This window comes from Parus major, chromosome 1A (assembly GCF_001522545.3).
Source record: "Parus major isolate Abel chromosome 1A, Parus_major1.1, whole genome shotgun sequence".
Taxonomy (NCBI): Eukaryota; Metazoa; Chordata; class Aves; order Passeriformes; family Paridae; genus Parus; species Parus major.
In genome coordinates this window covers 48,585,064-48,601,030 of record NC_031773.1, presented here as the reverse complement: position 1 = coordinate 48,601,030, position 15,967 = coordinate 48,585,064, and the positions used below count along the sequence as shown (strand labels likewise).

At 52.1% G+C, this 15,967-nt stretch overlaps 2 protein-coding genes across 6 annotated transcripts; both read right to left on the bottom strand.

Annotated features, from left to right (window-relative positions):
* Positions 1 to 834: 834 nt before the first annotated feature.
* LOC107205114 (extracellular serine/threonine protein kinase FAM20C-like) lies at positions 835 to 8,573 on the bottom strand. Of its 3 annotated transcripts, XM_033514606.1 has the most exons (11): positions 8,317 to 8,573; positions 5,723 to 7,809; positions 4,083 to 4,258; positions 3,920 to 3,998; positions 3,335 to 3,427; positions 3,025 to 3,140; positions 2,553 to 2,733; positions 2,328 to 2,437; positions 1,566 to 1,647; positions 1,396 to 1,455; positions 835 to 1,313 (listed from the first exon to the last, which is right to left on the bottom strand). In XM_033514606.1, exons 2-11 carry the CDS (start codon positions 6,199 to 6,201, stop codon positions 1,079 to 1,081), a joined length of 1,611 nt encoding a protein of 536 aa, XP_033370497.1. In that variant the 5' UTR covers positions 6,202 to 7,809; positions 8,317 to 8,573; the 3' UTR covers positions 835 to 1,078. The 3 variants fall into 3 exon arrangements, 2 of the variants coding, with proteins under 2 accessions (XP_033370497.1, XP_033370498.1); XR_004497560.1 differs by having other exon boundaries at positions 1,249 to 1,313; positions 1,396 to 1,684; XM_033514607.1 differs by lacking the exon at positions 835 to 1,313 and having other exon boundaries at positions 1,566 to 1,684.
* A 2,278-nt stretch (positions 8,574 to 10,851) lies between these two features.
* On the bottom strand, positions 10,852 to 15,132 carry DNAL4 (dynein axonemal light chain 4). Of its 3 annotated transcripts, none has more exons than XM_015629298.3 (4): positions 15,051 to 15,132; positions 13,783 to 13,993; positions 12,991 to 13,074; positions 10,852 to 12,027 (listed from the first exon to the last, which is right to left on the bottom strand). In XM_015629298.3, exons 2-4 carry the CDS (start codon positions 13,852 to 13,854, stop codon positions 11,863 to 11,865), a joined length of 321 nt encoding a protein of 106 aa, XP_015484784.1. In that variant the 5' UTR covers positions 13,855 to 13,993; positions 15,051 to 15,132; the 3' UTR covers positions 10,852 to 11,862. The 3 variants fall into 3 exon arrangements, with proteins under 3 accessions (XP_015484784.1, XP_015484785.1, XP_015484786.1); XM_015629299.2 differs by having other exon boundaries at positions 13,783 to 13,996; positions 15,051 to 15,117; XM_015629300.1 differs by having other exon boundaries at positions 14,873 to 15,082.
* Positions 15,133 to 15,967: the final 835 nt, after the last annotated feature.

Here is a 15,967-nt window from a genome sequence, read left to right as displayed (position 1 = left end):
TCCCCAGCCCCGTTGTGTAACGCAGACAGATCCTCTTTGTCTCCCTTTTTTTTTTTTTTTGCCTTCCTTTTGAGCCCATTTTTTGTTCCAGCCAAAATCTCTGCCTAGCTTTTCCAGCTCCATCTCCCACTGTGCCAGCTGCCCTTTTTCACCCTTTCCTGTGGATTCCCATCCCTTTGCGAGTGTCTGGCTGGGACAGAGGACATCTCCCCTCCCCAGTGGCACCTTTATCTCTGGCCATGCAGATGGCAATCCTGTGTCCCGACCTGGGTACAGTGGCAGTGGCTGTCACAATGGCACCTGCTCCAGGTGACGTAACCCTGCGTGGATTAACCCCCCTGGGAGGCTCAGGGGATAAGCTGGGTGCTGAGCCACCAGGCACTAAGTAGGGTGCACAGACCCAGGTCAGTCCATCACCTCCTCAGAACACATTTTTTGGATGTGAAGGGAGTCAGTGGCAGTTCCTGAGGGATTTAGGAAGATGTTTTGAGGAGAGTGGAGTTTGTCCTTGCTGCATCCCTGGTCCTGTGTAGGAGGAGATGATGCCAGAGCCATGGGAGTTTTTGAGTGGGTGTGGGAAGACTGGAGCAAAGATAAGTGGTGTGTAGCTGGGAGCTTGTGCCTCATTTTCCCCACACCAGCAGTGGGGGTGGTCTCAGCTCTCTTTTTGGGGGTCACCAGGGCATCACCATGCTGGGGGTGGGGCAGAAGGAGATTGCCAGCTGTTCCAGTTTGGCAGCTCCTGCTGGGGAAAGGCAGGAAAAATCCCTACCCTTTCCTAAAAGGCTTTGGAGGGCTGAAGTGACACGTCCAGGCACGCAAAGAGAGGCCAGGGCTGGGAAAGCAGCCTTGGTGGGGAAGATCACAGCTCATGTCTTCTCCACTAGGCCAACCTTTTTATTTAAATTCCCTCCCTGTCCCAGCTATCCTTACAACCTGCTTTCCTGGTTCATCACACCACCAGCTCTGGCACCACCAAAAGCTGACGCTACACAGAATCAGAGCTGCACATGGATCCCCACATCATCCTGGGCAGCACACCAAAACAGCCCAATCCAGCAGGGTACCCAGCCCCCCATCACACCCATGACCCCACATCGTCCACCAGCACCTCTTCCTGGCGGGCTGCCCTGGCCAGGCAGTGTCCCACTGCCACCAGCACCTTCCCCAGGCGCCGGTCCAGTGCCCGCAGGTGGGGCTCAGCCAGGACAGGGGCCAGTGGATCTGCGGCCAGCGCCTCCCGCAGCACGTCACTCAGGCGGTAGGGCTGGGTGGCCAGCAGCTGCAGCCGCAGGTAAGTCGACTTCTTGATGCTGCCAGAGATGAGGAGGGAGAGGTCTCAATAGGAGGAGCCTCTCCCCAGCAGCAGATCCGGGGTGGGTGGCAGCCCCTTACCTGCAGCATTGCTGGAGAGGGGCCAGGATGGATGGTTCATCACGTGAGTGTGTGCCGAAGCTGGGGGTGGGGAGAAGCCCATAAGGGTGTGTCAGAGTGGCATTTTGGCAAGACTGGAGGTCTCCTCCACCCCTTTGCTGTGATTGCTCCCCCCTACTCCCCAACTTTACCCGCGACCATTGTCCAGGTGCAGCAGGAAAGTGTCATTCCCAAATTTCTCAAAGGTCTCGTAGTGGTGCCGGTCCATGTTGCCTGTGGCGGGCCAACAAATTTGCCATCAGGTTGTGGGCTGGGAGATAGGAGCAGGGACATGGAGCACTCTGCTGGTGTGAAACTGAAACCCAGAGCCTGAGGAAAAGGGTTGGAGGCACCTCGAAGGTGTCCATCTGGTGGCCATGGCTGTGCAGGGGAACTGAGCAGAGACCCCATGGCCTCCAGGCCCCTTCCCATCCCAGCAGCCCCACAGAGGGACAACAGTGGCAAATGGAGCAGAAGTAATGGCAAAGGCATGACTGGGTGGTCAGGAATGAGGAGATGGGAAACTCTCCCTGTCAGATGCTGGTGAGGGGACAGTGCAGGGAGGAAGAAGTGGCCCAGGGCCAGGAGAGGAAACAAGAGCCCTGGGCAGCATCATCTCCACCTCTGGCTCTCCAGGGGCTGCATGTGAGAGCATGCTGGAAGGTGTTTCCCATATCCATGGTATTCAGCTGGGATCTCCTCAGAATCTCTGGACCTTCGACTTCTGCCTGGGAAATGCCCTGGTGGCACAGCCCTGTGCCCTCATTGTGGGTAAGACTGCAGCTCACTGCAGCCTGAACAACAGTTTGGCCAACAAACCTCACAGGGCATGGTACCATGGGACATGGAGCCATTTGGGCCTCTTGGTCCTAAGGGACCTCCATAGCCCCCAGCACAGGCACGGAGGGGCTCACCCATGAGGAAATCCAGGATCGTCATGTCGATGAGGTCAAGGAGGCGATGGCCCCTGTCATAGGGCGGTGTCTCTCGCACCTGAGCACAGTAGTTGGGATTCAGCTCCCACCTGGTGGCAGAGGCCAAGGAGGGCAATGGGGCCATGAGAGTGGCTGTGGAGAAGCCCCCTCCCATCCCATGGCTCTTCTGGCCCATGTCCCCACACCCCCCATGCCCCATCTCACTCAGCCTTCTTGCTCTTGTGGTAGGAGCGGCGCCAGGGGCTGCGCCAGGAGCGCCGCTTGGCCAGGGTCTTGTCAGGGAGCAGGGCAGCCATGGAGCCCTCCAGCTGGTCTGGTTTGCCGCAGAGGGCGTGCTCGGTGGAGCAGTAGTAGGAGCACTCCCCGTAGAAGCAGACATTTCCCGCTGGCCATGGGGACAAAGCAAAGGTTGACAAAGAGAAGGAAGGCAATGAGCCCCAGGTAGAGTGATCCAGCAAGCAGCCAGGGGAGGATCCTCCATGTGCTCTGGCCATGTGCTACCAGCAAAGCAATGGCAAGGGAGGCTGTGAGGAGCAAAGGCCTGTGGCAGAGTACCCATGGGTGCTGGAACAGTCTCCAGTGGGATAGTTTGTCTGAGTGCGGGGGAGCAGCAGCCAGCTCCAGGGGAGCTCTAGCCAGGTGGCCACAGGAGAGGACAGAGAGCATGAAAGCTCACCTGGGGAGATGAAGAAAGTCTTGGCCAGTTTCTTGTCTGTGGTGATATCCCGAATTTCCTTTGTTATGTTGACCAAACGGCCAGAAACTGGGGGGATTCGCCGGAAATCCAGGATCCTGAAACACGAAACTTGGAACCATTTCTTACTGACCTCAGCTGGTTTAATAACAGCAAACTTTTAAAAGTATTAAAACTGACAGGAGACACAGGTATCCTTCACAGCAGGGAGCGAGAGGTGGGATGAAGAAGCAGTTTCTCTGGTGCTTTGCCAGTATGGGAGAGCAGGGTTGGATGCAAAGCTTATGCTCACCTGTCCAGGTGGAAGGCTGCAATCTCTGCATTGTGCCGCTCAAAGTCTGAGAAGTAGAAGAAATCAATGGGGGTCTCCTGGTCCCGGGTCTGCCTGGAAGGAGAGGGGATGGTGGGGGCAATCATCATGGATGGGGCCACTCCAGGCATGGGATTACTTCTAAACCCCCACTCACCTTGTGCTCCCTGGTGACACTGGAGACACAGCCAGACCCAGTCTCCTCCAGTCACTTCCTGATGGGTGGGTGGTTCCAAGCCCCCTATCAAGGCTCCCACACAACCCCTGCCTCCAACTCAAGGGTGGGGAAGCCCTCACGGACCGGAGGCTCATGGACCACTTTCTTCTTTCCACCACTGGAGGTCACTACCCCATCACAAGCTGCATCCAGTTGGCAGCAAGCACCACCGGGGAAGGCAAGGGAAACGGGACCATCCTGCTCGCCTCGGTTTGGGGATGGAGGTGCTTGAAGCGAGACAGCACATGAAGCATTTCTCCACTTCTCCCTCCATGGTCCCCTCTGGCCACTTCTCGCTACCTAACAGGACTGTGTGGGTGAGGTATAGGGTTGTCCCAGGCTCTACTCACTTCATGGGCTTGAAGAGGGCCTGCCCATAGTTTGGGAACGTCATGATGAGCTTGAGCTGGGTCCCACCAGACTTCTGGACTGAAAGGAGGGAGGGGATGAGGGAGGCAGGCAGCAGGCAATAGGGCAGGGGTGTGAACAGAGGTACAGGCAAGGAGGTGGTACCTGAACTGACGATCCTTTGCGTGGCCAGATCCCGGAGAAGCGTGGGCAACAAGGGGTCCCGGCGGGGGTACAGCTCATAGCGGTTGATGCCGATGTGGAATTTGAGCCAGGTGGGGTAGGTGTCATAGGCTGTCTTCCCTGTCGGGAGGAGCGTCTCGGCTTTACTGCTGCTGACCCTGCAGCCCGACAGCCACCACCACCCCAACAACAATGACAGCTTTTAGTCGGGATAGGATGGATCCCGTGTCTCTGGGCCCTTCCTGGGAGCCAGTGCATGAAGGGTGAAGTGGGGAGAAAGCCCAGAGCAAGCCCTGGATGTGTTCCAGGTTTGGTGGTGGTGGAACCCCCTGACCCATATGCCCTCCATGGGGCTCTTGGCACCTGGCAGGTTCCACCCAAAGTTGGTGGCCAGGAAGACCCACCAGCATGGCTGGATTGGACACAGTGTCTTCCCTCCGTCCCCCATGGTAAATCCCTGGGTTGATCTTGCTTCTCTCATCCATGCATTTATTTCTTTGCTGGAAGAGATAATCTGATTGTTTTTCCCTAAGGGATTGGCTCCCAGGAATACAGTCTGCTACACCCCCCATGTGCTTACTGGGGACACACATGTGTACACAGAACAAGGGAGGAGAAGCATGGGCTTCCCAGCCATACTCAGCACTGACCTGAACTCCCATCCTTAACAACCCATTCTCCTTGGGTGGGTTTCCCCAGGGGGATAAGTTTGGGGTTAGCATTATCCCTGTCTCTGTGCATCCTGCAAATTTGCACTTTCCTAGCATTCAAGGGAGCCCCTAGGGGTATCTGCCCCACCTCTGTGCTAGAACACACTAGCAGTGCAATGGGACAGTTAGCCCAGGGCATCTATAACCCAAATCCATGTCTCTCTCTAGGAAAACAGCCTGTGCATTGATTTCATCAAACCAGACCCAAGGCTACCCATAGGTGTTCCTAGGAGACAGGCAAATGCTCATTTGTGGAAACCAGCACTTAAGCCAAGTTTTATTCTCTCCCAGTTCTGGCAGGCACCACTTTTGGAAGGTGTGTTTTCCATAAGGAAGCTGCTGTGTGTTACAGTGCTAAAGGTTTTAATATTTTCCCTTCTAATTAGAGGTTAGTAGTCCAAAGATAAAAATAGACAGCCATCAGCAGTCAGCTCACCACACAGCCGAGCCTAAAGAGGTCAGGCAATATCCTGCAAAATGCAGGACAGGAATGGTCTCATGGTTAGAGGTAACCTACATTGCAGGCTTTGCATCTTCAACATACCGTGAGAGGGGGATAAAACTGGTTAGAAATCTGGAGTGGGGACTTCCTCATATACAGAGAGAGACTGAGGGCTAGTCTGCATTGGGGAAGGAGCTGAGATCGCTTAATAGATATCCATAATACAATGAATAATTCAAGAATCTCCTTTAGCTTTGCTGTGTGCTACAAGCTTATGGGTAGCAGCCCAAAAATTCAGGGCTAGGAGAGGATCTGAGATGTGAGAAATGTGTAGCAATGTGTAGCAATGGGAGCCCCTCTGGGGTAGGATGCTGACCTACAGAAGGAAACTACTTGTTTGGTCCCTGCTGCTTGTCCCCTCAAACCCACATATCCCCCAAATTCAAGCTAGAGCTGAGCTTGCTCCTCACCATTCATCACTCCTGCTGCTGTGCAGGCTGAACTTCTCCATGGGGTTGATGATAAACAGCTTGTCTTTCTCTGTCACCTCTGGGACTGGGATGTTGTAAAGAGGATGCTCGAAGAGTGCTGCCAGCTTGGATCCCTTGGTCCACCCTTCATTCCCTTCTTCCTGTTGCTGTTGGACCCCTGGCTCTTCAGCCCCCAAGTGCAGCCCCATTTTCTGTGGCTGGGAACTTTTCTCCAAGGAGCCGTTGCTTCCACTGAAATCCTGAAGGATTCGCAGGCTCAGCTTTTTGAGGCCAGCTGGCATGGGGCTGCCTGAAGGGACACCCCCAGCTTTTGATGCTTTTGTATCACAGCCACAGGGCCTGTGGGCTGTGCGGAGAGCAAAATCCATCACCAGGTGCATGAGAAGGGCCAGGAGCAGAAGAAGGAGAAGGCTGATTTTGAATTTCCTCTGGAAAAGCGTTTGCAGCCGGCACCGCATCCTTCCTCACGCAAAACACTCAGCAAGGGATGGGCAGCCACACAGGGTTAAAAACGTTGGTGTGGCTGCAGCCTCTGTGCAAAAGTAGGAGAGATGTTTCCTGGATTTAGAGCATCTCAGCAAAAGAGCAACCAGTGCAAGTGCAGAGTGGCAGGAAAGATCTGTCACCGCAGCATCTCACGGTGTGACACCACCAGGATGGGACAGGAGGTTGTGGCAGGGTTTATCAGCGCTGATAAGGGTCAAGCTGGCACTGCCAAGGTTAGAGTGAACAGGGCAGGTTCCAAATCAATAGCTGCAACACTGGCTCAGGGACAGCAATGGCTGCAGATGACTCCCCACTGTCCTGTCTCTCAGTACTCACACCTGCACAGGGCTGCAGAATATTTCCTTGAATACAGGGCTGAATACAGTCAAACAGTTCTGCCCCTCTGCAGCACACACCCTACCAAGCATGATGTAGCCCCATTCCCCATGTTCATCATAGCTGCTCTCTCAGAATCCACAAGAATTTTTTTCCCATTGTTCAGCTATATCAATTTTATCACCCTCATCTATTGAAAATCAGTTGTACTCAAACCCCGTCTCAAAAACCACTCAAACTGGATAAAACAAAGGGAATGTGAGTATTGACATTGCTGTGAGGAGAAATGCTGGGTGTGCAGTGTAAAGAAGGGCTACCAGACAGGTGAGTTTCAGGGTCAGGGATGTTCCCAGGACCTCTAAATCAGGTAGGGGAGCCAGGCAGGAGTGGGGATACTGCCTTGGGCATCAGCACAGAGGGGCAGTGGGACCCACCAAGTACTGGGGAAGATTGTCAGCTTGTGGAAGATCTTTTTTTTTCTTACAAGAAATTCACTTTTTCAGTGACACCCAGAGACACAGAGCTGGGATGTGTGCACAAAAACGGTTCATGACTTGTAGGGGTGAAGCTTTGTATTTGATAAGGGACAGAGAAGCACGGGACCACCTGCAGTAGTTCTGTGGGCTGGGATACAGTCTGGCACAACGTTCCTTTTCTTTTTGATCATCCAAATGATGCAGAAGGCATGTGAAATCCCATACATCATGTAGTCCTTCCTTGTCGCGTGATGCACCAGCAGCCAGCTTGGAAATGCTCCCATCCAGGGAAGGTGTGATGGGCAGTGGGCAGGAGGGGATATTCTGGAGCCCCCCTCCTCTGCAGCCATGCCTGCGCTGCCCTCTCCGCACGGTCCTGTGCCGTGTCCCCGGGTGTGTGTCTCGGTCCCCTGGCAGGCGGCGCGCTGGGAACGCCGTGTCCCCGGTGTTCTTGGCTCGCGTGTCCCACGGCGCGACAGTTGCCTGGAAACCGCCTCCGGCTGACACCATCACCGCCCCAGATTCAGCCAGCCCCGCGTTCCCCAGCCTTCTGCTAGCAAGATGGCCGAGGAGAGCCGGGGCAAGCGAGGAGGAGGAGGAGGAGAGCTTTCCAGCCCGGCTGGCGAGCTCGAAGCCCCGCAGAAGGAGCTGCTGGAGGGCAGCAGATGGCTTCCCTGGGCGGGGGAACACAGCGTCTTGCTCCGGGAAGTTTGCTGAATTCAGTCCGGACACATGGTTCAGGCAGAAGGCCCCTAGGAGGGGCTGGAGCTGGAACATGCGATCATTAGGTCATGGCTCAGAAAAACAACCAACCAACCAAAACACCGATTCCGTGTTTAACTGGACGTGTACTAACTGATCACATCAAAGGAGCTGGGCTCGGCTCCCGGGTTTCATTATTCCACAGCCAGCCCAGAAGAGAGGAGACCTCCTCCTTCCAGTGTCCCAGATGGGGCTGGAGGGGATAGAAACCTCTTTCTCATATCTTGGAGTCAGGCACAGGGACCCTGTGGGCTGAAGCCACCTTACTGGCTGTTAGTCCCATACCCAGTTAATGAAATTTGCAATCCTACCTCCTCACCCTGATTTAGCATCCCATTGGAAAGGAAAGGTAGAGGGCTTAGGTGAGGCATTTTCTACCCTTAGTACTTCAATATTAGCATTAAATATTAACCAAAAGATTTTTCAGCGAGTGAGACATGAGCCTGCAGCAACAGAGAAGAGCTGGAGACTTTCAAAGCCTGTCCTGATCACCTGACAAGCACTTCGATGTACCTTGTTGCCATGACATCATCATAGAGACGTGGTTGAATTTGCACCTCTTTCTTCTCATCTCTCCCCTCCAGCTCTTCCTCCATCTTCCCAGCAGGTTCGAGTCACCCTTGGGGCGGAGGAGGAGCCCTACATCCGAGGACATTTTCACTGCTGGCTCCAAATCAGGACTCATCGGTAGCTGATAATGATGTTCCCGTCTCCCCTCAGCAGGGAGGGATGAAGTCATGAGGCACAGCCTCTGAGCTGCTATCGCAGCTCTAGGGGACAGGTGGATAGAAAGAGTCATTTTGGCTGCCACCCATCCATCACCCTGCGTTTTTCATCTCATTTTCTACATCTGACTCAGCCTGATGCTTTGATGGGTAATGGCAGCAATATGCAGGGGGGCAAGAAATGAGAGGAAAACGCAATAGCAAGAAAACTGTTGCAAACTCCCAGCTTTCCCCTGAAAATACATAAGGAAAAATCGTGCAGCAACTGAGAGCAATTTTATAGTAAAAAGCATAGAGGTCTTAGAAGCTCCAAAGTCTCATAGAATCCTAGTTTGGGCTGGAAGGGACCTTTGGGGGGTCACCCAGTCCAATGTCCTTGCAATGACCAGGGACACCTTGAACTAGATTATATTGCTCAGAGACTCATCCAACCTATCCCTGAATTCTTCCAGGGGTGGGGCACCCACCACCTCTCTAGGCAACCTGTTCCAGTGTTTCACCACTCATTCTAAAAGACTTCTTCCCTATATTCAATGTAGAACAAACCTCTTTTAGTTTAAAACCTCTAACCTTTGTCCTGTCACAAGAGGCCCTGACAAGAAATCCCTCTCAGGTTTTCTTGTTGACACCCTTTAGGGACTGGAAGGTGCTATAAGGTCTCTCCACAGTCTTCTCCAGGCTGAACAACTCCAACCCTCTCAGCCTGTCTTCTTAGGAGAGGTGCGTCAGCCCTCTGATCATGTTTGTGGCCTCCTCTGAACTGGATCCAGCAGGCTCATCAGCCACAGAGGGGTATCTTGCGACCCAAAACACAGGATAAGGACCATCTCTTATCCAAAAACCTTACTCCTCTGAAAAATACAGATATGACCAAAGATGTTCCAGCTCCACAGCAAAAGGAGGGTGAAAGTCTTTTTTCGAACACACAGCCAGCAAAGCATAGCTCAACTTGCAACAGGCAGGACAACTGATGTGATTGAACACTTGCCCCAAGCTCTGACACACACAGACACGCTTTTGGAGGCTGATGCTTGTGCCTTCAGGAACAATACCAATGACAGGAATGCAAACCAGCTAACAAGGGTTTGCCTCCTCATGGTAACTTCCTGTAGGAAAGCTGTTACCCTTGTGAATAAAAATAGCCTGCCACTCTCCTGTGAGCTACCTTGCACTCACCTGGTGAGAATGGCAGTGTGGCAGCTGACTTCCTGCACGTTCACAGCTAGCTCACCTCAGTGTTTGCACACAGGCTTTGAGAAGGCTGGGGAGCACTCACCCTTCTCTTGTTGCCAGTGCAGGTCATAGAGACATTAGCTTTGGTCAGCTGGTGGCCAAGAAGATAAACAGGCAGCAAGTCCAAGAGATTGTGTGCTGAGGTCAGCAGCTGCCTGTGGTCATCTGCAGGTCACCACGACCCCATAGATTCCCATGACCAGCACGCCTGTGCATATGCACAGGACAGTTAATTATTCATTAGTGTGAAAGAGGCACAATTAAAGTGATGGTGGTATGGCTGAAGGGATCATCCCACTCCAGCATGGGAAATTCTAAAGACTTTACCTCTTGCTCTGAATTTAGAAGAGAGAAAGTTGCAGAAGAAGAAGCAATGTTTTCCACCTGCCAGCTGTAGAAAGTGTTGCCAATAGCACTATTTTCACATAAAGTCAGCCAGCTGGAGGGACACAGAACAACCACACGATGAGACAGCTCAGAGGATTTGGGCTCTTCTACACAGCACAACAGTCCTGATCGTGGGGCAGGAATCATGGTACCTACCTACCCTGGCCCAGCTAAGCACAGATGGTCCAAATTTGAAATAATTCTTAGTTGTCTTCATATTACTGCAATTCCTGGCTCCTAACACAATGAAATTGAGAAAGGACATCTCTAACATAACATCTGAGGTTCAGAAAAAGGAACAAAAGGACTTGTAAGACCAGGTTGATCCACCACAAGCATTAATGCAGGAAGATCCTACAGACTTGAATTATGGACTGGACTAGAGATGCCAGCTGGCAACATTCTGAGAGAAAATCTGAAAATTAAGGAGGCTCCAAGGGTCAGAGTTGAGGCATACTGGTGAGGCAACAGACACAGTTACATTCCCTTGCTGCTACTGCCTAGACAGCTGCCTGCACAGAGGGATGTGGCCAGCAGCACCACGGGCCTGGCAACCCTCCTCACCATGGCTTGCACTGGTAAAAGGAGCTGAACAGGGAGGACGAGAGGAAACCTGCAGGATGGAACTCTGTTGTTTGCCACACCACAGCTTACTTGATTTCCATGTTTCTTGAGCTACTTAGCCTACATAAACACACACAGAGACATTTTACTAAACTTTTATTGTAAAAACACAGTTCCCCAGGTTTTATAAATAAGCCATACACGTAACATAGTTATGCTCATTCAATCCTCCAACACCGACAGCTTTAAAAAAATTAAACAGGCTAAAAGAAAGCAAGTCCAGAGAGACATTAGGTTTCTGATGACCAAGTTATATTTCACATGGAGCCTCCTTCCTCTGTCAGCCTCCAAACAAGATGCTGAAAGTACACAGCACTTGCAACACCCCCAGGAACTGACAGGGAGGCATTTGAGCCTTAAAAAGAGCTCTCACCCACTCCCCAGGCATCGTCAGCCGCCTGTGTTTTCATGCTGTCTCAGTGTGCTGTGGGTGAGAAAGGAGGGGGCAGTTTGCATAGCAACCTCCTACACCCAGGCAGCTCAGCTGCTGTACCCTCCCAAAACAGCAGGGAAGGGCAATCTGGGACTGCTTCCCAGTGGCTCACACCTCCACAGGCAGCCTGAAGGGAGACCCTTGGTGCTGTCAGGTCTGCACAGACATCTTAGAAGGGAGGAAGAATGTATAAGCAGCATCCAGAGAGAGGAAAGACAGGTGCTGGTCAGAGCCATGCTGCATGGTAGCGGAGAGAGCAGAGGAGAGAGGAAAACTGTGTGGAATAAATGGGAGTTAAAGAAACCATAGGGCTAGATAGCACCTTTTTGTTTTCCCTTTCCCCTGCTAGTGCTGCTGTGCAGTGTGTTGTGAGATTACCTATTCCTCACTTCCTTCCTGCTCCAGCTCAAACACGAAGGAAAGAGCCACAGACAGATGAGAAATCCCACAAGGACAGGACAGTTTAGCAAGTTTATACACACACACACACACACACACGCAACTTTATGTATCCCACAGAACTGTTACGTCAGTATGAAAAAAAGAAATCTTGACATTTAAGTATTAAAAATAAAGCCCCACCTCCAGATCATACAAAACTTGTCAAGAGCAGGAAGAAACCTCTTGTAATTAGCAAGTCTGGGACCCAGCCAGGGGTCAGGAGCACTTCCAGACGCACACGGCCAGGCTGCCACCAAAGAACATGTACAGCAGGTTCTTCACCTCATGAGTGATCTCAAAGCCAAAACCTTCCCCAATCACCACATGCCAGGAGGACCCAAATCTCTTGTCCATTGTCTCTTTGATCATCTTGGCAGCGCTCTGGAGAATATTAAGGAAGACAGCATAGGGTGAGACAAAGCAACCAGGAAGGTTTTATGCAAACATCTGCCTAATCTTTTCCTCCCTTTAAGACTGCTCAAGCCACACTCAAGCCTGGACAACAGGTATAGCAGCTGCGCTGCAGGAATTGGGAGTTCTCCAGAGGTAACCCCAAGGGCAGAAATGGTCTCAGGAGCCTCCAGCACAGCAGTCAGGAGAAATTAAAGAGCTGTATCACTTCTGTTGCTCATACAGTCTGAAGCAAGAGTTCTGCTTCAGATGCTGCTGGAGTTATGCTGGTTGCGGTGACCATGAGAGCTGATTCAGGTCACTAAGCTGCAGCTATTTTTACAGGAGTCCATTTTTTCTCCAGCTAATTACCAAAACACTGAAAGTAGGCTGACTTTTAAAAGACTTGCTTCTCCCAGATCACACCCTACCTGATCAAAAAAAGAAAAAAACAACAAAACAAACAACAACAACAAAAAAAAAAAACCTAGAGGAAGATTTTGCAGTGACAGGCGGTGCCCTGCCCATGAAGCAAGGTATGTTTCCCCTTTATTGTTGGTCCTCAAGCCAAGAGGGAATACTTAACGGACTGTCACATACTCATCCCCAAAACAAGAGACTCCATGCAGTTCTGAACCAAGCCCTCAGGACACAGGGCATTTTATGGACAGAGTGGAAGCATGTCTCAGGAAGGCAGGATAAGCAAGGAGCTAAGGTTTGGGAGGCAGCACCACTACAAATCTCTGCAAAGTGCTCCTATGGATCTTGCAGACCAAGGGATCTGAATCTGAGATCTAGCCAAGCTCTTTGCCTCCTTCTACTCTAGCTTAGTGCAGAGAGAGTAATAAGATGTCAGGACCTGACTCCAGTCTGCCCTGGACCCTTATCCCTGCTCCTGCAGGTTCCCTGAACTGCAGTAACAGCAGGCTGCCCATTGTGGGAGGCGGCCAGTACCTCATTGTTGGTGGCATGCTTCTCACACGCTGTGACGCACAGCTCCATGGTCTCCACACGCATCTCCTCCGGCATGTCCGAGTGCTGGAAAGGGCAAACGGACAAGACAACCAAGCAGAAAAATAAGAGCTGGACACAAGGCAACAGTAAGTTGCTCTAACTTCTGCATTGGCTCTATCAGGGGTTTAGACACAGTAAATATGAAAAGGGCTTACTGCATTAAAAGTGAACCATTGCTCCAGCCAATGAGGAATTCTCTACCTACATGAAAACCAGCACTGTGTAAGCACAGCTTAAAGGAGGAGATCAAGACGTTTGCCAGCTTTTCTGCTATAAGATAAAGGGAAAGCACACTAACACTGTTTCAACCTCAGTCTTTAATTATTGCTATATGAGTAACAAAGAAATCAAAGTTACACAGCCTTTTCTTCTGCTGCTGCTGCTATCTGGCTGGCTAGCAAGATCTTTTGCTCTAGCTTCTCTAGGACAAAAAAGCAAGCTGCATCTAAAACACAGGAGAAGGCTCCAAAGGCAGCGTGCTCTCAATCTGTTTGATGGATCACTTTGCCCCAGGCTTCCTCTGGCTGACATGGGGACACTGGACCTATTAGATTTCCCCAGGAGAGGTCAAGAACAGGGAGAAAAAGCAGCAGTGACAACCACGATCTCTCCATAGGACCAGCAGTACACATGTTCTCCCAGCAGCTACTCAGCAGGAGAAGGACAGTAAGAATGAAGGCAGATTTTCCTATCTCTGACACTGGTAAATGTGCAATCCATCCCCCTCCTTACCCTAATCAGAGGAAAACTGTGAAGCCTTTTATAATCGGCCTCGTCCTTTTTTTCCTCCTCAGTTTCTTCCATGGTCCTTCCACAGGGACTCCAGGAAAGGGTGCAGGGGCGACCTGGAGTTCAGCAAGTGCTGCGGCACAGCCAGCTGAGAGGAACAGGGCTCTGTGTTCCTCTCCTCAGCAGGAGGAGTCGCTTCTTGGCCTAGAGGACACTGCTTCAAAAAAACAAACACGGGCAAGAGACAAATGGCTTTTGGTTAAAACAAAAGGCAAATTAAACTGTTATGAGAATATCATGCTATCTCACACACTTGCCATTTCCTCAACAGCACCTTCACACCCCGCTGAGAGACTTAGCTCATAGACCATTAATGCAAACAAATTATTAAACCATTTATTTTTCCAAGAGTGAGGAGCACAGCGTTTCCTAGAAGCACCAGTGGAGCTTGGGGGAAGAGCTGAGCCAAGGTACAGCTTCCAAGAGAGGACAAGAGAACAATATATCAGCCACTACTACTCTTAATTAATTCCAAAAGGATTTTCCCAGGACACTATTATCTGCAATAGTTTCAAACTGTACATTACAAGAGAAGGGTAGGAGTATTTTAGGCACACAACCTCCGTACTTGTCTGGACGGAAATGTTTAACAGGAACATTTTGGTCTCGTTTGTGCGCTTGCTCCTCAGATTCCCGAGCATTTGTCAGCTGGGGAGGGCCATATGGGAAAATTCTGGACGTGCCTCATGGCCTCATTACCAGCCTGCCTCTACTCGGGCAGCGCAGAGGGACAGCACTGAGAGATTCAGAGCACTTCACCGCGCTCCTCCCTCTGATTCTTTCACCCACAACAAAGCATCTTCCTCTCCTACCCAGGGGGAGCAAGGGTGAGCCCATATTAAAAGGAAAAAGAAACCAACACGGTGTCAGGCGACACAACAACCATTTATGCCACGTACATAGAGCTGCTGGCTAAAGCACCGAGTCAGTCACATGATAGCCGTGGGACCCGCAGGTGCCACAAACCACGACCTCCGCAGGACAGAACCCCAACCTGGCTGCCGCCACCCCCGGGAGCCACTTCAATACCCACCCCCAGCCCGGGGCGTGCCCCCTGCCACAGCCCGAGGGTGCGAGGCAGCGGAATGCGGCCCGAGCGGACCGCACAACCGAAGGGGCCCCGCCACACCGGTCCGCCGCCCCCGTCCCCGCGGAGGAAGAGCTCGGCCAGCGGCGCTGAGCGGGACCGCGAGCCCCGGGCGCGGCCTCACCTGCGCGGCCGCCGCGGCCCAGCACCGTTGCTAAGGAAAAGCCGCGCTTGTCATAGCAACGGGCGCGGGAAGTCCCGCCCCCCTCCGCGCCCATTGGACGGGGCGCGCCGCCCGGCGCGTCTGATTGGCTGTCTTGCTGCCGGCCGCCGCGCGGGGCCTTGGGGCGCAGGCTGCAGTGGGGTGGCCGTGGAGCGCCTGTGCTGTCCCGGCCCCCCCGACCCCCAACGTGGCGTCCGGCAACTTAATGTATATTTTTCTGACTTAAAACCTCTTAGGGACCTAGTTCTAGCTCTAGTTTTTTTTGGTTTGTTTTGGGGTGGTTTTTTTGTGGGTTTGTTTTTTTTTGTGGGTTTTTTTTTCTTTTAAACGACAAGGATAAATATAAGAACAAAGAGCGATTTGGAGCAATTTTGTTTGTTTGTTTGTTTGTTTTAATCACAGAATCAGGTTAGGAAGGACTTCTGAGATCGAGGTCCAACCCATGGCCGAACACCACCATGTCAACCATACCATGGCACTGGCCAGTCTTTCCTTAAACACCTCCAGGGACAGTGACCCCACCACCTCCCTGGGTAGCCCACTCCAATGTCTGATCACTTTCTGAGAAAAAATTCCTCTTAATGTCCAGCCTGAACCTCCCCCGTGCAGCTTAAGACTGTCCTCTTGTCCTGTCTGGTTGCTGGGGAGAGCAGGCTGAGCCCCACCTGGCTGCATTCCTTTCAGGGAATGGGAGAGTGACCAGGTCACCGCTGAGCCTCCTCCTCTCCAGGCTGAACAGTCCCAGCTCCCTCAGCTGCTCCTCACGGGATTTGTGCTGCAGACCCTTCACCAGTTCCATTGCCCTTCTCTGGACGTGCCCCAGCACCTCAATGTCCTTCCTGAACTGGGGATTCCAGAACTGGACACTGTTCTCGTTA